We start from the raw sequence: 18,634 nt of genomic DNA, 5'->3' as shown, positions 1-18,634 counted from the left end.
AAAATGTAGTAGCTTACACTATCAACTAGAATTGGTACAATGGGCTAAATTCTGCCCTCAGTTACACAACTCTAACCCCACACGGGTTGCATGGTTGTAACTGAAGGAAGGATTTAGCCACCAAACTCTTAACTCTGTAACAATTGTCCAACCCCAACCAGGCCTGGGTACTGCTGGGAGAGGCACCCAAGAAAGGAATTCTATCTTCCTGGTATTTGCCTACTATATCAGGGGTGGGGGTGGTAAGCCGAAAATGGTATCTATTATTTTACCATTGCCACATGCAGATATATTAATGTGAGAGTTGCCACACATTGGGGTATTTTCAGCTCAATCACTTCAGGAAAACAAAGTGTAGCTTGTTTTTTATGAATGCTATAGTGGGTATAGTCCAGCTGTAACCAGTATTTCCTTTAAGCAGATACCACCCTCCAGTCTAGCCAGTTAGGGCTGATGCTAGTTAACTCAACTTGACTGGTGCTGCACTGTAGTGATTAGGACCTTCCCATTAGCAGCTGCCTCTTAGAAGGGCAATCAAATACAATGAAGTTCTGGAACAGTCTCACAATAGGAGTTGTTGGGACAAGCAACTTAATTTTAAGAGAGAGCTGGACAAATTTATGAGTGGGATTGTATGATGTGGTTGGTTAGGGGAGCTGGCTTCACAGCCCTGAGCATCCCTTCTGGTTCATATTTTATGTTCCTAAAATATCATGCTTAAGGGCTTCAGCTGGTCACCTGCAGGGATTTTCTCCAGCCCCGCATTGTATTCTGGTGTTTATCTCCTTCCTCTAAAGCATCACAGATGGCGATGGCTGGAGATGGGACACTGGATGAGGTAAGCCCAGCTCTCAGGTGTTACTGAGAATTTTCTGATGTGCTTAGCCAGCTGGCTCTTGCTCACATGCTCAGGATCTAACTGACCACCATATGTGGAGTTGGGAAGGCATCTTCCCCAGGTCAGATTGGCAGTGAGCTGGGGGTGGGAGGGGGTTGCCTTCCTCTGCAGCATGTGGTGCAGTTCTTGTGTTAGAATCATCAGGGTATATCTTATTAACTCAATTCCTTGCCATGCCTGGTGCACCTCCGCGCCTCCTATTCTCTGCCTGTGACAGTTTAATCTCCTGAGGGATTTAATACTTTGGTCTAATTTCAGTTGTTGGGTTTAATGCCTGGGTGTTGGTGGCCTGTGATATACAGCAGGTCAGACTAGATGATCTGGTTGTCGTTTCTGGCCTCAAAGTCTGACATTTGGGCCTGAAGATTGTCTATTTCTAACCAAAGATGATTTTTAAAATTAATTGAGTGGTTTGATAAAATAGAACACCTAAAAAGGGAAATGGCATTCTTCCTTCCAAAGCGCACACCTTCCTTAAATCATAAACAAAACAGTCTACAGTATTCTACAGTAATGGCCCAAAATACTACAGAGACACGATTGTAAACTATAGTGTTGTGGATCATGACAGTGTAAAAGCAAAAAAAAAAAAAAAAAAAGGTTTAAGTTGCCATTTAAGTATCAAAAACAAAGCATCTGTTAAGCTAAGTCTTAGCCTAATATTGCGGAGCCTGTAAAAGCAGGGCTCACATCAAAAGCAAATAAAAACAGCAAAATAGTCAGTGTGACCCAGCCTTAAAATAGCAATAATTAAAAACAAAAATTAAAAAAAAGCAAAACATAACATAAACAAACTGCAAATGTTTTAAATTAATGCATGCCACTAAAATGTATAAATGCTTGTGTAATATTGCTTGTACTTTAAAAAAACTAAGGCAAAGATGCTCTCTGTCAGCTGTGTTCTTCCCTTGCAATTGCATGTCCTAAATAAAGCTGTCTGTAATTTTATTGCTTCCAACCTAAAAGTAAAGTTTGTTTCTTCCACAATATTTGGTGCCGTGTGACTCGGATGGCTACGCCCGGCTGAGGCAGTGACCACTACTACGGACCGTTCCCCTTCGAACCCCAGGCGTCAAGAGACCTTTTGAAATCTCTGCTGGGGTGTCGGAGGAGGACTGACTGGGGCCATCTGTCCCTTTGGGCTCATGCCATGCGACCTTTTATTTATGCAACAAGATCAGACGCAGAACAGTGTTGGGGAATTGGTTGCCCCATGTAAGGTCAGTAATATGCGTATGCGGGACTGGGAAATGTGTTGTTGCCCCAGGGTAAGCCAATGTGTGGCTTAGGTCAGACCTATTGAGTTGAGGGGTGGTAACGCCCTCAAAAAAGCACACAAGTGTGTTCAGTCCGCACAAAGGCGTTGTGATGATGCCCTCAGGTTAAAAAAAAAAAAAGGGAGAGAAAAAAACCCGATGCATCATAGTAAAAATTTCCTATAAATTAAAAAAAGCCAAACCCCGCCCAAACAAACAAAAAGCTTCCCCCCCAAAACCAAACAAACAAAAAAACAAAAAACAAAAAAAACATAGCTAGCAAGCTTAGTCCAAAAATAAAATGCTGGCCCTGTTCAAAGACGCTGCTCACAGCTAAAAATTGGCTAACAAAAAAAAAGGGGGGGGGGACTTAAATATGCCCAAGCAGCTGTAAAATCTGCAAAACACTGCCAAGCATTAATAAAATGTGTTAGGTTTCTTTTCTCAGAAACAGGGCTGGCTCCAGGCACCAGGCAACCAAGCTGGTGCTTGGGGCGGCACCTGGAGGGGGGCGGCGCGGCGCTCGGGCCGCCGGGGAGAGCCGGGGCCACAGCCGGGCTCGCCGCCCTCCCCCCGGCGCTCTGGCCGCCCTCCCCCCGGCGCTCTGGCCGCCCTCCCCCCGGCGCCCTCCCCCCGGCTGCCCTGCGCTCTGGCCACCGGGGGGAGAGCCGAGCCCCAGCCGGGGCTCGCCGCCCTCCTCCCAGGGCTCCGGCCGCCCTCCCCTCCGGCGCCCTCCCCCCGGCCGCGGGGCTCGCCACCCTCGCCCCGGGGCTCCGGCCGCCCTCCCCCCGGCGGGAGAGCGGAGCCCCCGCCGGGGCTCGCCGCCCCCCTGCCGGGCTCCGGCCGCCCCCCCCTCCCCGCGGGGGGGGGGGGGGGGCGCGGCGGAGGCTTTTTTGCCTGGGGCGGCAAAAAAGCCAGAGCTGGCCCTGCTCAGAAATAAAAAAAGCGCTACCCAAAAACCCTAGCAGCCCTGCCACTCCTTGAAACCAAAAAATTGGATCTATGTAAAGGTCCACCAACAAAAAACTGCTTTGGCTCCACGCTAAAAAGGCCCTTACCAAGTCCTGCTAACTACCAACACCACTGTAAAGGGCCAAAAACTAACTGTCTGGACCCATGTTTCTCACTGCAAAAAAAAAAAAAACCCTCCTCAAAATAATTCCACTCCTACTATTAATCAGCCGGTCTCTCCTTCTAGTATTTCTTTTCCTCCTAAATAGCAAAAGAGAAAAACAAGGTAATGTGCTAGTAACCTCTCCCTTGTCCACTGGCAATGCTAACCTGAATTCAGTATTTGCTACAAAAGCCAAAGCACTACAGGGCAATGTGCTGGTAACCTCTCCCCTGTATAATGCTAAGCCACAATTGCTTAAAAAAAAAAAAAAAATACTAGCTCCGCTAAAATTGCCAAAGTCCAAATATTCCTAACTCCGAAAAATATTATTAACTAACCCTAATTAAAAAAAAACCAAAAAATTATACACTGGCAAAAAAAAACCCTTGTAAAACCCATGCTTAGGAATGTGGTATTAATTAAATGTTGGGGTTTATTCTACAGGCTGCGCCCTGTGTTTTTAAATAAGTACCTTCAGCATGTATTGCCCTCCCTAATTAAATTTTAAATAACAAATACCAAAGGCACCTTGTTGCCACTACCCCCGCCATCTCCTCCATTACACTATTACCCCTGTAATACATCCAAATACAAACAATGCCATATATCTAATAAAACCCAATGGCCAAAGCCTTCACACTTTGGTAATTTATTTAAATATTGTTTACAAAAATTATTTTTAAAGTTCAAAATATCCCATATAAGCAAACAATTAAAAAGAAAAAAAAACTAATCAAAACAAATAAAAATATATAACATCACTACAAATAAGCTTCAAAAATTTAAAATTAAAGTTTTATAATGGGGTTAATAGAATGGCCAAACAAAAAGTGTATAGTATATTAAAAAAGTCCTTATTGTTTTGGTTACCCAATTAATAAATAATCAAACTCATACTCAAAGAGTATGTTCTGCTACTAAAAATTGTACATGTACTAAAATAATCCCAGTAACTAATAATTTAACCTGTACCATATTACAAAATACTCCTTCCTATGCTATTAATGTTAATGCCTCTCAAAAGTACCTACAAATATTTAAACAATAAATATAATATAATGCTATCCCCCCCAAAAATATACTAAAATATCAAATAACAATAATTAATGCCACATTAAAAACTGTAAAATTTACCCTGCCCCTATCCAGCTTTCAAATCACTTTCATTTATCTAAATTGCTCAAAGGGGCTGCTATTTGGCTAGCACAGCAAAAAGCCCAGGTCTCCTCTAAAAAAAAAAAAAAAGACTTAGCTAACCACGTATAAAATGGTGCAAATAGTGCAGCAGCAATTTGAAATATTCTTAAGGGCCAACAACATAATAAAAAATTAAAGCAACTAAAAAAAGCCACTGGTCTTATTACTAAAGGACAGCTAACCCAAGTGCAAGCTACAGTTGGTAAATTACATGTTATTTCTGCCCTTAGTTTAATAACCCAAAAGCTGTTAACAAAAATAATATTAAAAATCACTAAGGCAAAAAAAAATTGCAATAAAATCTAGCATGTTCAAAAATTCAAAATTTCCTAAATGACCAACTAATGGCCATTCAAAATAATCTCAAGCATCAAGCGTGGCCCACTGCCCTGACTAGAGCTTCAAAAATGCCATCTAATTTGTGGCCATAAAAACATACTTAAAAATTTTCAAAATAAATGTGCAAGTACTCGCAGTGCTCCTTCCTTCCAAGCATATGGGCCGATAGGAGAGGTGTAGACTCCCACATACCAAATCCTGCCAAGCCCATAAAAAAAATGCTTGTAAAATTAAATAATTCAGCATAATATCTAAAAAATTTCACCATAACCGCAAAAAATCACATTATTTATTGGCCTGCAAACAAGTCCTACAATCAAACCTTAGGTATCAAATTCTTTTAATTGAACCACTTTAATATCCAACCAATTTCAAAATTTGCGCTTACTCCTACCAAAGGTTCAAAAAATTTCTAACTTGTAGGGTTAAATCCATGTGCTTCAAAATATATATTAAATTAAAAAACATGCTTTTCATACAGCCTATAAAGTGTTTACTTTATGTACTAATTATAATGTAATGTGCTATATAACTAAGACAGTAAAACAACCCCAGCATATTATTACAATAAAAACATTAATGGGTATATTGCTTTTATTTAGTCTAAAAATATGTTATTGTTGTTGTAATAAATGTAATAACAAAAATGCCTTTCATGTTCATACTGTGATAGACCCAGAGCAGTTGGGAACAGCAGAGTGGCAGAAAGGAGATATACTGGCCACTGGATAAGTAGTTTTCTGTTCCCTGAGTGACCAGAGCAGGGGCTGCTCCAGGCTAATAGACCACCTGACTCCAATTAACCTGCTAAGAGTCAGGTGAGGCAGTTAAGCACCTGACTCTAATTAAGGCCCCTCTGATGCTATAAAAGGGCTCACTCCAGTCAAACCAAAAGGAGTGGAAATGTGTGAGAGTGAGAGGACCGGGGAGCAAGAGGAGTGCAAGAAGCTGAGAGTGAGTAGGCGTACTGAGAAGTACAAGCGTTATCAGACATCAGGAGGAAGGTCCGGTGGTGAGGACAAAGAAGGTGTTGGGAGGAGGCCATGGGGAAATAGCCCAGGGAGTTGTAGGTGTCGTGCAACCGTACCAGGAGGCACTCTAAACAGCTGCAGTCCGCAGGGCCCTGGGCTGGAACCTGGAGTAGAGGGCGGGCCCGGGTTCCCCCCATACCTCCCAACTCCTGATCAAACACAGGAGGAATTGACCTGGACTATAGCTTCTACCAGAGGGGAAGGTTTCTGAACTGTTTCCTGACGCACAGGGTGAATCTGTGGAGCGAGCAAATCCGCCAATAAGTGCGGGACCCACCAAGGTAGAGGAGGAACTTTGCCACAATACTAATCATGCATTATTGTTATATCCAGTTAACTTATAAGGCTAATTCTAATACTCCTAAGCTAAAAACAAAAATACAAAGCTTAATGCAATTAAAAATTTAAAAATGTTAGTTATGCTAAAAAAAGCACAAAGGGGGAGTGTAAAAGCAAAAAAAAAAAGGGGGGGGGTTAAGTTGCCATTTAAGTATCAAAAACAAAGCAAATATTAAGCTAAGTCTCTGCCTAATATTGCAGAATCTTTCCTATTTAATTCTGCTTATATTCTTATATGGCATTCATTGCTATGGTATCTGAGCTCAACCATGAGCACAGCTAAACCGATGGCCAGGTCTACTCTTGAAAAGTCTTTGCCAGTAAAGCTATCCCAGTATACTACACCGGCAAAACGCTCCTAGTGTGGATGCAGGAGTTGTTCCTGTTCCCACTGAAATGACAAAAATTCCATTGACTCCATTGGGAATAACACAGTTTGGGGCTTGGGACAATCATGTATTTGTGCTTCTCACCTTTCCCCCCTGCTAAGCTACAGACATCTGAGCTATGGAAGCCAAGGAGTTAATAAACTCTTAGGAAGAGTCAGTCCCTGTCACAATGTGTTTTGTACAATGCCTAGCTTAAAAAAATAATGTAATGGTAATGAGAGCGTGGGGCCCTAGAAATAAACAGACTTGAGGTGTAGGGTTTTGAGCAACATTGAAGTCTAGCTGGAAAGTAAAAGGTAATGGGGGGGGGGGGGAGGTGAAGAAAGCGATGGGAAATGTTGCCTTTTCTTTCAAAGGGAATTGTATCATTTTACCCTGAACCTTGTGGGGGGGAATGAAAAGAGGAATCATCACCCAGGGCCCAGGCCTGAACACCATAATCAGGCAAAACTACCACTGGTTTCCCTGACTTTCCAAAAACCTTGGGCGCTCAGATTCCAGCATGATGAGGATGATATCAGCACCCAGATGGAGGGGAAGATAATTATGGGATTTTGTTTTTGCACAGTGGAAAGGGGTGGGGAGCCACAGGGTACTGTAAGGTCTGCATAAGTTTTCCCTTAGTAACTGATAGACGTCCCTACAAGTGTGGTGAAGAATCTGAGCTTTGGGGTGTTTTTCTGAATCAACTCTCTGAACTTTTTAGGAGACATTTAAACTCATTTAAGCAGGAAAGAACCACAATTGGAGGCTTTAGTCCTTTTACCCATTTCTGGTCCACGCAGCGGCATGTCTTCACCAGAAATGGTTTTCTTCTTTTGGGCGGGGGGTAACTGTGGGGAAGGAATCACTGATAGGAGATGTGGAAAGGGGGCCCCAGAGCATTACCTTGAAACCTGATCCTTCGGTACGTGGAGGAAGGGAAACAAGGTAGCTGAAAACTGGGCGGCGGGAAGCAGCCTGCTGTTTATAAGGGGCAGGGTAAAGCGGGCACTGAGGTTTAGGAAGAGCAGCGTCTGGGACACACCACCCCGGGGAGTCTGCCTTGGTTAGGGAGTGAAGGCAGGTGTGGGCACTCCGCAGTCACACCCGCTCTGGGAGCAGCGGGCAGGTGAGGCTCAGAACCGCTGGGACGGGGACAGTCTCCGGCTGAGGAATCTCTCCCATCCCCGAGACAGGCTTTACCTAGCTGCCTCCACAGTCACACCCCCCCGCCCCGGGCAGGAGGCCGCCTGGGGTCGGCCCAGGGCTGTGCGATGGGGAAGCTCCAGCCGCTCTGGCGCCAGCGGCGTGTCCGAGCAAACCCCTCGCCCAGCCCCTCCCCGCTACTCGCTCTCCTCCCACGGGGGCTCAGCGGCGCTCCCCGGCCGCCGCACGCGGGCAGCAGGGCACCTTCCCCGGCAGGATCGGGGCCGCGTCTCTGGGGGCTGCGCGCTTCATGGCCAATGGCAGCCCGGAGTGACGTGCACCAAGGGAGCCCTGGCCGCTGGGACTGAAAGCAAAGGGATCGTGGCCACTGCGGGGGGCGGAGGTGAAAGTAAGCGGGTCCGATCCTGTCCGGGACCAGACAGGTGTAGTGTATTAAACTGCTCTGGGTAGGACTGTGTTACTGGTAGCAGTTACCGATAGGTAATGGATTATAAGAAACTGCTATTGTAGTAAACTGCTACCCGATGTAGCAAATGCCTACAGGTAGCAGTTTCTTGCACTGTAGTATATGTGAAATTGCTAAGTGTAGAAATGTGCTATCTATAGCTGTTATTTATACTTATAGATTGTAAGAAACAGCTTTTGTAAAAAGATGCTACTTCCCTCATAGGTCAGGTTTTCTAGACCTTATTTTTTCTCCCTTCTCTGGACTCTCTCCAATTTTTACTACAGTTGAGACCTAATCAGCGCAGAGTAGAGTGGATATCCCAGAGTGATGTTCTGTTTTTTGGAATAGATCCCTTTCCACAGTACTCATATCCAGCTTGTGGTCCACTGTGACCCCCAGACCTCTTTCTGCAGTCGTCCTTCCTAGGAAGTCATTTCCCATTTAGTATGTGTGCAGCTTGTTATCATTCACAAACTTAATAATTGTACTCTCTATGCCATTATCTCAATCACTGATTCAGATTTTGAATAGAAACTTATCCAGAACTGATCCTTAGAGAGACCCATTTGTTATGCCCTTTCAGCCTGACTCAGCCCTTTCAGCCTGTGAATCACTGATAACTACTGTCGGAACTGTTTTCCAACTAGTTTTGCACCCATTTATTTTAGCTCCATCTAGGTTGCATTTCCATAGTTTGTTTATGAGACGGTCATGGGAGACCTGTAACACTGCAATCTGATGAAGCTAATTCCGACAGATAGCAGTTTCTCACACCGTAGGTACGTGAGACTGCTCTCTGTAGCAGTTAGCAACATCCGATGGCCTTTGTATAGCACTATCATTCAGAGGTTCCTATTGCACACAGTTCCTGGGGTGATCTTTATGTGTTTGTGCATTCCTTCAATAAGCCACTAACATTGTCTGGCCTCATCTAACAGAGCATAAGAATGGCCATACTGGGTCAGACCAAAGGTCCATCCAGCCCAGTAATCTGTCTACCGACAGTGGCCAATGCCAGATGCCCCAGAGGGAGTGAACCTAACAGGTAATGATCAAGTGATATCTCTCATGCCATCCATCACCACCCTCTGACAAACAGAGGCTAGGGACACCGTTCCTTATCCATCCTGGCTAATAGCCATCAATGGACTTAACCACGATGAATTTATCCAGTTCTCTTTTAAACCCTGTTATAGTCCTAGCCTTCACAACCTCCTCAGGCAAGGAGTTCCACAAGTTGACTGTGCACTGTGTGAAGAAGAACTTCCTTTTATTCGTTTTAAACCTGCTGCCCATTAATTTCATTTGGTGGCCCCTCGTTCTTATATTATGGGAACAAGTAAATAACTTTTCCTTATTCACTTTCTCCACATCACTCATGATTTTATATACCTCTATCATATGCCCCCTTAGTCTCCTCTTTTCCAAGCTGAAAAGTCCTAGCCTCTTTAATCTCTCCTCATATGGGATCCATTCCAAACCCCTAATTATTTTAGTTGCCCTTCTCTGAACCTTTTCTAATGCCAGTATATCTTTTTTGAGATGAGAAGACCACATCTGTACGCAGTATTCAAGATGTGGCATACCATGGATTTATACAAGGGCAATAAGATATTCTCCGTCTTATTCTTTATCCCCTTTTTAATGATTCCTAACATCCTGTTTGCTTTTTTTGACCGCCGCTGCACACTGCGTGGCCGTCTTCAGAGAACTATCCACGATGGCTCCAAGATCTTTTTCCTGATTAGTTGTAGCTAAATTGGCCCCCATCATATTGTATGTATAGTTGGAATTATTTTTCCCAATGTGCATTACTTTACTTTTATCCACATTAAATTTCATTTGCCATTTTGTTGCCCAATCACTTAGTTTTGTGAGATCTTTTTGAAGTTCTTCACAGTTTGCTTTGGTCTTAACTATTTTGAGCAGTTTAGTATCATCTGCAAACTTTGCCACCTCAGTTTTTACCCCTGTCTCCAGATCATTTATGAATAAGTTGAATAGGATTGGTCCTAGCACTGATCCTTGGGGAACACCACTAGTTATCCCTCTCCATTCTGAAAATTTACCATTTATTCCTACCCTTTGTTCCCTGTCTTTTAACTAGTTCTCAATCCTTGAAAGGATCTTCCCTGTTATCCCTTGCAACTTAATTTACATAAGAGCCTTTGGTGAGGGACCTTGTCAAAGGCTTTCTGGAAATCTAAGTACACTATGTCCACTGGATCCCCCTTGTCCACATATTTGTTGACCACTTCAAAGAACTCTAATAGATTAGTAAGACATGATTTCCCTTTACAGAAACCATGTTGACTTTTGCCCAACAATTTATGTTCTTCTATGTGTCTGACAATTTTATTCTTTACGATTGTTTCAACTAATTTGCCCAGTACTGATGTTAGAATTGCCAGGATCACCTCCTTTTAAATATTGGCATTACATTAGCTATCTTCCACTCATTGGGTACAGAAGCTGATTTAAAGGACAGGTTACAAACCACAGTTAGTAGTTCTGCAATTTCACATTTAAGTTCTTTCAGAACTCCTGGGTCAATGCCATCTGGTCCCAGTGACTTGTTATTGTTAAGTTTATCAATTAATTCCAAAACCTCCTCTAGTGACACCTCAGTCTGTGACAATTTCTCAGATTTGTCACCTACAAAAGCCAGCTCAGGTTTGGGAATCTCCCTAACATCCTCAGCCGTGAAGACTGAAGCAAAGAATACGTTTAGTTTCTCCGCAATTACTTTATCGTCTTTAAGTGCTCCTTTTGTATCTCGATCGTCTAGGGGCCCCATTGGTTGTTTAGCAGTCTTCCTGCTTCTGATGTACTTAAAAAACATTTTGTTATTACCTTTTGAGTTTTTGGCTAGCTGTTCTTCAAACTTCTTTTTGGCTTTTCTTATTACATTTTTACACTTAATTTGGCAGTGTTTATGCTCCTTTCTATTTACCTCACTAGAATTGACTTCCACTTTTTAAAAGATGCTTTTTTTAATCTCTCACTGCTTCTTTTATATGGTTGTTAAGCCATGGTGGCTCTTTTTTAGTTCTTTTACTGTGTTTTTTAATTTGGGGTATACATTTCAGTTGGGCCTCTGTTATGGTCTCTTTTGAAAAGTGTCCATGCAGCTTGCAGGGATTTCACTCTAGTCACTGTACCTTTTAATTTCTGTTTAACTAACCCCCTCATTTTTGCATAGTTCCCCTTTCTGAAATTAAATGCCACAGTGGTGGGCTGTTGAGGTGTTCTTCCCACCACAGGAATGTTAAAAGTTATTATATTATGGTCACTATTTGAAGCGGACCTGTTATTGTTACGTCTTGGACCATATCCTGCGCTCCACTCAGGACTAAATCGAGAATTGCCTCTCCTCTTGTGCGTTCCTGTACCACCTGCTCCAAGAAGCAGTCCTTTAAAGTATCGAGAAATGTTGTTTCTGCATTTCGTCCTGAGGTGACATGTTCCCAGTCAATATGGGAATAATTGAAACCCCCCCATTATTATTGAGTTCTTAATTTTGATCGCCTCTCTAATCTCCCTCAGCATTTCATCGTCACTATCACTGTCCTGGTCAGGTGGTTGATAATAGATCCCTCATGTTATATTCTTATTAGAGCATGAAATTACTATCCATAGAGATTCTATGGAACATTCAGATTCACTTAAGATTTTTACTTCATTTGAAATACAGAGACAACTTTTGAAATACAGAGACAAATGTTACATGCATACAGGTTGGATAAACACAGTCAATAGGTCTTCCATTTTGCAATGATACCCCACATCAGACGTCTTGCATAAAGTGTATTTTAGCTATGTCATATCCATATCATAAGCATATTTTCATAAAGAATGTAGAGTATAATGTCACACCCCACATGTATGTTTGCTGATCTGCAAACAATAAAGGAGCATGCACCTTTGGGTGCAAACGCTCATGACAATAGTGCAGAGCCATGCAAGTTCCATGATTCTGTGTGAGATGGCAGACAGTGAGGAGGGCCAGGCAGCTTAGTGGGTTTAGAAAAAAAGGTGTAAACATTATGTATACATTTATGTATGGGATACATATAAAATTAGTGGATGGTTAACAATGCATTATAAGAAGTTGGATCCCATGGCCACAACCACCCCTGTCTGACCTGTTTGGTACCCAGCATACACTGCCAAAACAAAGCTTCCCAAAATACAGGGGATATCTATTCATGGTGCACCTCACTCTGACTCTGTACAAGTGCTTCTGGTGAGTACCCTGACTGCTGAGACAAGGAGTCCAGGAGGCATGCACACAAGTGACGTAGTGACTCTATGCTGACATAAGTTGAGTTACTACACATTTAAAGTGTAGATATGGCCTTAGGTATATTAAATGTTTGGGAGAGGTAACAGGAACTGTATGAGGGTAGACTAAGATTCATTCAGGTGTTTAGGTTCAAGGCATTGGAACTGGCCTTACTGCACCCTACAGGCTCAAGAACAAAGAAGCACATAAAAAAATGATTTATTTATTAAAAGTTCTTGACTCAAGGGTGTATAACTCATGCTGGGAGTGGACAATGGGATGGTTCACTGAGTCATTGCCTCGTCTGATCATTCCCAAATTAGCACCTGGCATTGGCCACTGTCACAAGACAGGATACCAAATTAGGCGGACTATTTGTCTGACCCACGATGGCAGTAATTAAAATAGATTTTTTTTCCAGGGAGAAAGACCTTATAGGAGATAATATACTGCCTTTATTGAATATTTGAGAATCAAGTTGTACACAGTGGCATGCGGAAAAACACTAAGGGCTAGACTGAGAGGCAAAATAACAGTTGCAAAAATGCAATCCCCATTGGTGGATTGACTCAAAACAAACTTTTGACACTAGGCCAAAAATTCAGTCCGCTCTAAAATGAGAAGAAAAAATTAAATTTGAAAATTCAGGGAATTCAGGGAATCGCAGCAACAGATAAGACAACTGCTAGGAGACTCTATACCAGTGTTTCCCAAACTTGGGACGCCACTTGTGTAGGGAAAACCCCTGGCGGGCTGAGCCGGTTTGTTTATCTGCCCCATCCGCAGGTTCGGCCGATGGCGGCTCTCACTGGCTGCGGTTTGCTCCAGGGGCTTTCCCTACACAAGCGGCTTCCCAAGTTTGGGAAACACTGCTCTATGCAATCTGATACTACACTGGCAAGTTAAAGTGCTCTAACTTGCTGGCTCAGGGGTGTGAAAAATCACCCCCCCCCCCCATCACAGCAAGTTTGAGTGCTTTAAAGCGCTAGTGTGGACAGGCTCGGCTCCCAGTGCTCAGAGCTAATCCCCTCATCGAGGTGGATTACCAGGAGCACTGGCACCCGCAGCAGCGCTTTGAACTTTGTAGTGTAGACATAGCCTCAGTAGGTTAGATCAGACAAAGAGGAGTTGCATTGACTAGGCATTGGGATGCCTGTGCCTTTAAGAACCCAGCCCTGGGAAGCCGATGCTGAGAGGTGCTTTCTGTGAGAGGGGAAATAAAAAAAAGCCCCTTTGCCCCCCACCATTTTTGCAAACACGGGTGTCTCAATGCCACTGGGGTAACTGTTACCCCTGTGCCCCTGCCTGTGCCGGGTTTTGCCCTCTGTCACCCTCTGCCAGCACCTCACCCCGAGCTTAACACCTGATCCTCCCCTCAGCCTTGATTTTCCCTTTAGCCCCTCTCCTAATGCTGCATCCAGCTGCTTGACCCCCCGACCAGTAAATTTCCACCCCCTTCTCACACCCTGGCCACCCCCCTCCTCCAAAGACCCTTTGCCACTTTTTAACCCGTCAAAAGCAAACCGCAGAATCTTACGGCTAATAAGGGCAGGGTGAAGGGCAGTGGCTTCAGCAGATGTACTGAGCATGCTCAGTACACCGTAAGTAGCACACTACTATGGAGAGCACTTTAATACACTACATCCACCGCCTCTGCCACCGCTACCGCAACAGAGCCCCGGGCCCTTTAAATCTCCGCCAGAGCCTCGAGCCCTGGGGTAGCGGCAGCAGCTGGGATCCCCCGGGGCTCCATCAGTGATTTAAAGGGCCCGGGGCTCCGCTGCGGCCGGCAGCCCCTGGCCCTTTAAATCACTGCCAGAGCCCCACTGCCGCTACCCCAGGGCTCCGACCGCGGGGCTCGGGCGTTGATTTAAAGGGCCCAGGGCGGTAGCGGTGGGCGGCTGGGAGCTCCTGGCCCTTTAAATCACCCTGGGAGCCCTGGAGGCCTGGGAAAGCAGGAGGAAGTCTATGAATAGCTCAGCTTTTCCCACCATGTGGGAGAGACCAGTTGGGAAGCGGAGGGGAGAGCAGGGCTGCCTGCAGTCTGCCAGCACAGCATTTCCAGGCCCAGCAACTGGCCTAACTTGTAACTCCAGCCTGCAGAAAAGCCCCAGGAGGGGACAATCCTCCTGTCGCCACCTGCCAGCAACCTTAGGAGATAGAGCTGGCCCTGGCAGGAGAGACAGGCTAACTTTTTTGCTGCCCCAAGCAGCAAAAAAATGCGCCGCCCCCCCCGAGCGCTGCGCTGCCGGAGCCCGCCCCCCCGCCGAGCGCCTCCGGGACCCCCCCCGAGCGCCCCGCGAAGCGCCGCGCCCCGCCCCCCCCGGAGCCCGCCCCCGCCCCTTGCTGAGCGCCGCCGGAACCCCCCCCCAGCGCCGCGCCCGCGCCACCCCCCCCCGCCGAGTGCCACGCCGCCGGAGCCAAGCGCCGCGCCGCTGGAGCACCCCCCCACGCAGAATGCCGCGCCGCGCTCCCCCCGCCGCCCCTTACCAGGTGCCGCCCCAAGCATGTGCTTGGTTGCCTGGAGCCGGCCCTGTCTCCTGCCATTTACTTCTTCCAGCCTGCCTGCCCTGCAGCCAGCTCACACCAGATCCGGGATTTTAGAACCCATGGGTTCCAAGCTTTAACGACTGTCAGCACTGTGTCAGAAGGGAGTGGGTGGTTAGTACATTTCCAGTGATCCCTAGGAAGGACCTGCTTGCCTGAATCAGTCTCCTGACCACTCAGCCAGAAATGGAACCTGAGGGGGTATCCTGTATTAGGTCATGGCTACACTTGCAAATGTAGAGCGCTTTGAGTTAAACCAGACTTCGGAGAGCGCAGTAGGGAAAGCGCTGCATTCTGTCCACACTGATAGCTTCAAGCACACTGGCGTGGCCACATTTGCGGCATTTGCAGCAGCATTGGGAGCGGTCCATTATGGGCAGCTATCCCAGCATGCAAGTGACAGCAACGTGCTTTTCAAATTGGGGGGGGGGAGTGGAGTGTGACAGGGAGTGTGTTGTATGTATGTGGGGGGAGAGAGAGTGGGTTTTTGGGGGGCTGAGAGCATGTCAGCATGCTGTCTTGTAAGTTCAGACAGCAGCAGACTCCCTTTCCTCCCCCTCTCTCTCGCACGCAGCATTCCACAGTAATGGTTGCTTTGTCTCGGAGCAGATAAGCATGCCGGCTGTCAGAAACGGAGCTTTGAAAGGGCATATCTGCATTCCTGCAGTGATTCCAAAACAATGACAAGAGTGGACACTTGACTTAAGGGGATTATGGGACATTTCCGGAGGCCGATCAGAGCATAGTAATGCAACACCCCGTTCACACTGGCGCCGCAGCGCTCCAGCGGGGGCGCATCAAACGTTATTCCACTCACCAAGGTGGAGTACCAGGAGCGCTCTAGCTGCGGCGTCAGAGCGCTCTACGTGCCTTGCCAGTGTGGACAGGTAGTGAGCTAGAGCACCGGTGGCTGCTTTAATGCGCTCTAACTCGCAAGTGTAGCCAAGCCCTTAGAGTTATATGGGCAGTTGGGTTGTAATTTTGCACCATGAAGGCACATTGCGTCTGCGGAAGGATTTTCATCTACCTGGATCATCAAGACCTGCACTGCCAATTCCCAGTATAATAAAGTGTGTTTCTATCAGCATCTCGTTACAGGCTTGCAACATGTCTCCACATGCAACATGTCTCCCCAACTGAGACATGGGGAACAGACAGAACTTGGAGTGGGTGTAGGAAGAGACACTTTTGTTTAGGAACATTGAGAGAGTGTGTGATCACGTGACCTAGCATGCCTCTTGGCAGAGCTTTTAGTAATTACAAAGCATTATTGATCTCAAATCATTTTAATCATTTAATATTTTCACTGATTGTCTAGTTCTCTTTGGTCAAGTTCTTACATAAAATTTATAGTTATTGTTTTTAATGTGTTTGCTTGTGTGAGTTTGAATTATTTGTGAGTTCAAGTGCTGTAGCCACAGCGTTAGTGTGGTTATCCCTTGTCTCGCTGGAAGCACCGCCAAGTAGCTTGATCCTTTAGCATACCAGGAGGGGGAGGCAGGCACCTACCAGCAGCACAGTGAAATGAGCCCAGGGTGACTGAAACTTTGGAACTGTCCAAAAGCTGTGAGGTACCCCACTCCTGTTTGCACTGCATTCAGGTACTAAGCCAGCACTGAAAGGGGAGTTACATCTCTACTTTGTTAAATAAACTTTTGCTCGTTTTCACTATAAACGTATCTAAGTGTCGTGTGTTAAGCAAAGAGGTGATCTGATCTGGAACTGGTAAGCTGGGGTGTACTGTTCCTTTCCAAACAGCAAATCTGTAAATACTGTGAGTTTGCAGTGGAGCAGGGGCTTCACACTCCAGGGAGATGCTCGGAGAGCTCAGGGGTTGGAATGTGCCTATCGCTAACCTGTAAAGAGACAGCAGGGCCTGCATAGGCCTAGAGGGGAGTGTTTGTGTTGCCTGTGGCCACTAGAGTTGGGGAGCTGACCCCCATCAGGCACAGACAAGTCTTTCTCATGCTAAGGGCAGGTGGCCACAGCCCTGGGTACCCCCAGGAAGCAGGCCACATTGTTGTCCTAATTTTTAAAAATGAACATAGTTCTTTAGAAAAGTAATTTACCCTGATGTAAAAGTAGTATGTAATGATAAATATTTTTTCTTCTCTAGGAAAAGTTGTTGAAAGGAAACAAATAATTAATAAAGAAACATAAATATATCTTAATGTGAACTCTTTGAATGGCTATTGTCTCTGAAAGGTTGTGCTGTTTCCTTGTGTATGCAGATTTTATCCAAAGTGATTTACTTCTGCAAGTCTAATAACTATACGACAGAATAACACAATGAAGGACGATTTCATAAATTACACAGAAAAGGAACCACCTAATCCTAGTAAGTTTTTCGGTTAGTTGTTTCTTCTTTTGAATGTTAGGCTAGTTGTTGGAAGGATGTACTCCATTGCCACGAAACTAGGCCACATTTTGAATCTTGTCTGGTAGCCATGAGGGATTTCTATGGAAAAACTGATCAGCCCTCCCATCGTCCTCCACAAATCATGCTACTCTGGCTATTAAGCTTTCTTCTGTGGTGTCTTTACCCAGCGTGTACGGACCCTTCTTGGGGATCTATGTGGAGGAAACAGCATTCAGAAAATATTCGTAGTTAGCACTGAATACATGTATTCTCTTTTAACTTAATCACAGCACTGGCTGGGCGTAGCTCTGTGTGGCCTTTCTACCAACTTAAGTGACCCTGGTGTGGCACTCTAGCTTAACAATAACTGAGGCTCCCATCCTGCGATCATTTATGCACACGAGTAGTCCCATTGAATTTCAATGTGGCCTCTCATATGCCTAAAGTTATTTACATGCATCCGCAATGGGGCCTAAGCATGCAAATACTCCACTATGTGAGTCAGGAGCCAGTTAACTGCATTTGATTTGTTATATAATCAAAACAAACATAATAGTGTCCTGTAAGACTCTACAAAGGTGTTCTAAAAGCACAGTAGGGTTGAGGCCTGTAGGTACTACTGAAATACCAACAAATAATAAGATGCCTGTTCCACTCTAAGGCCCCAATCCTGCAAAGACAAAGGCCTGGTCTACACCTAAAAGTTAGGTCCACCTAGCTACATTTCTCAAAGGTGTGAAAAATTCATGCCCTTGTGAGACATAGCTAAGCCGACCTAAGCCCCAGTGTAGACACCATTAGGTTGACAGAAGAACTCTTCCATCAACCTAGCAGGTGGATTCACTAATCCCTTCCATCATTGTAGTAAGTGTATATGCTACAGAGAGCATAGCTGCAGCTGTGCCACTGTAGCACTTCCAGTGTAGACATACACTTAGGCATACCCTCAGTTTTTGCAAGACTGAGGCCCAAGTTAGTCTTTAATGACTTCCCTTAAAATTAGTTTGTTTGTTCTCAGCTTGGATGTGATTTTTGGGGAGGAAAAAATTGAAAGTGATTGAGCTGTTTCAAGAGCATGAGAAAAATGTAGTTTTCCTGTTTTAAAAAATCAACTGTTTTGGTGCTCAGATAATTCAGAAAGGGATTTAATGTGCTTCATAAGAAGCTGTCTTAAAAGACCTTACTATTTGTGAAAGCAAAACCTACTTTCTCCTCCACAGAATTTGCAAGGAATGGCTATGACAATCCTGCTTTCCAACATGATGAAAAACCTGAGCAAAATG

General features: G+C 45.1%; 1 protein-coding gene across 1 annotated transcript in view; it reads left to right on the top strand.

The window, feature by feature from the left end:
• Positions 1-811: 811 nt before the first annotated feature.
• The window catches only part of LOC135894764 (ATP-dependent translocase ABCB1-like), a 75,255-nt gene continuing 57,432 nt past the window's right edge, over positions 812-18,634 (top strand). Inside the window, 1 exon segment of the mRNA XM_065422861.1 lies at positions 812-838. Coding sequence (XP_065278933.1) covers positions 812-838 — 27 coding nt within the window.

This window comes from Emys orbicularis (assembly GCF_028017835.1).
Source record: "Emys orbicularis isolate rEmyOrb1 chromosome 2 unlocalized genomic scaffold, rEmyOrb1.hap1 SUPER_2_unloc_1, whole genome shotgun sequence".
Taxonomy (NCBI): domain Eukaryota; kingdom Metazoa; phylum Chordata; order Testudines; family Emydidae; genus Emys; species Emys orbicularis.
This window is presented reverse-complemented; position numbering and strand designations above follow the sequence as displayed.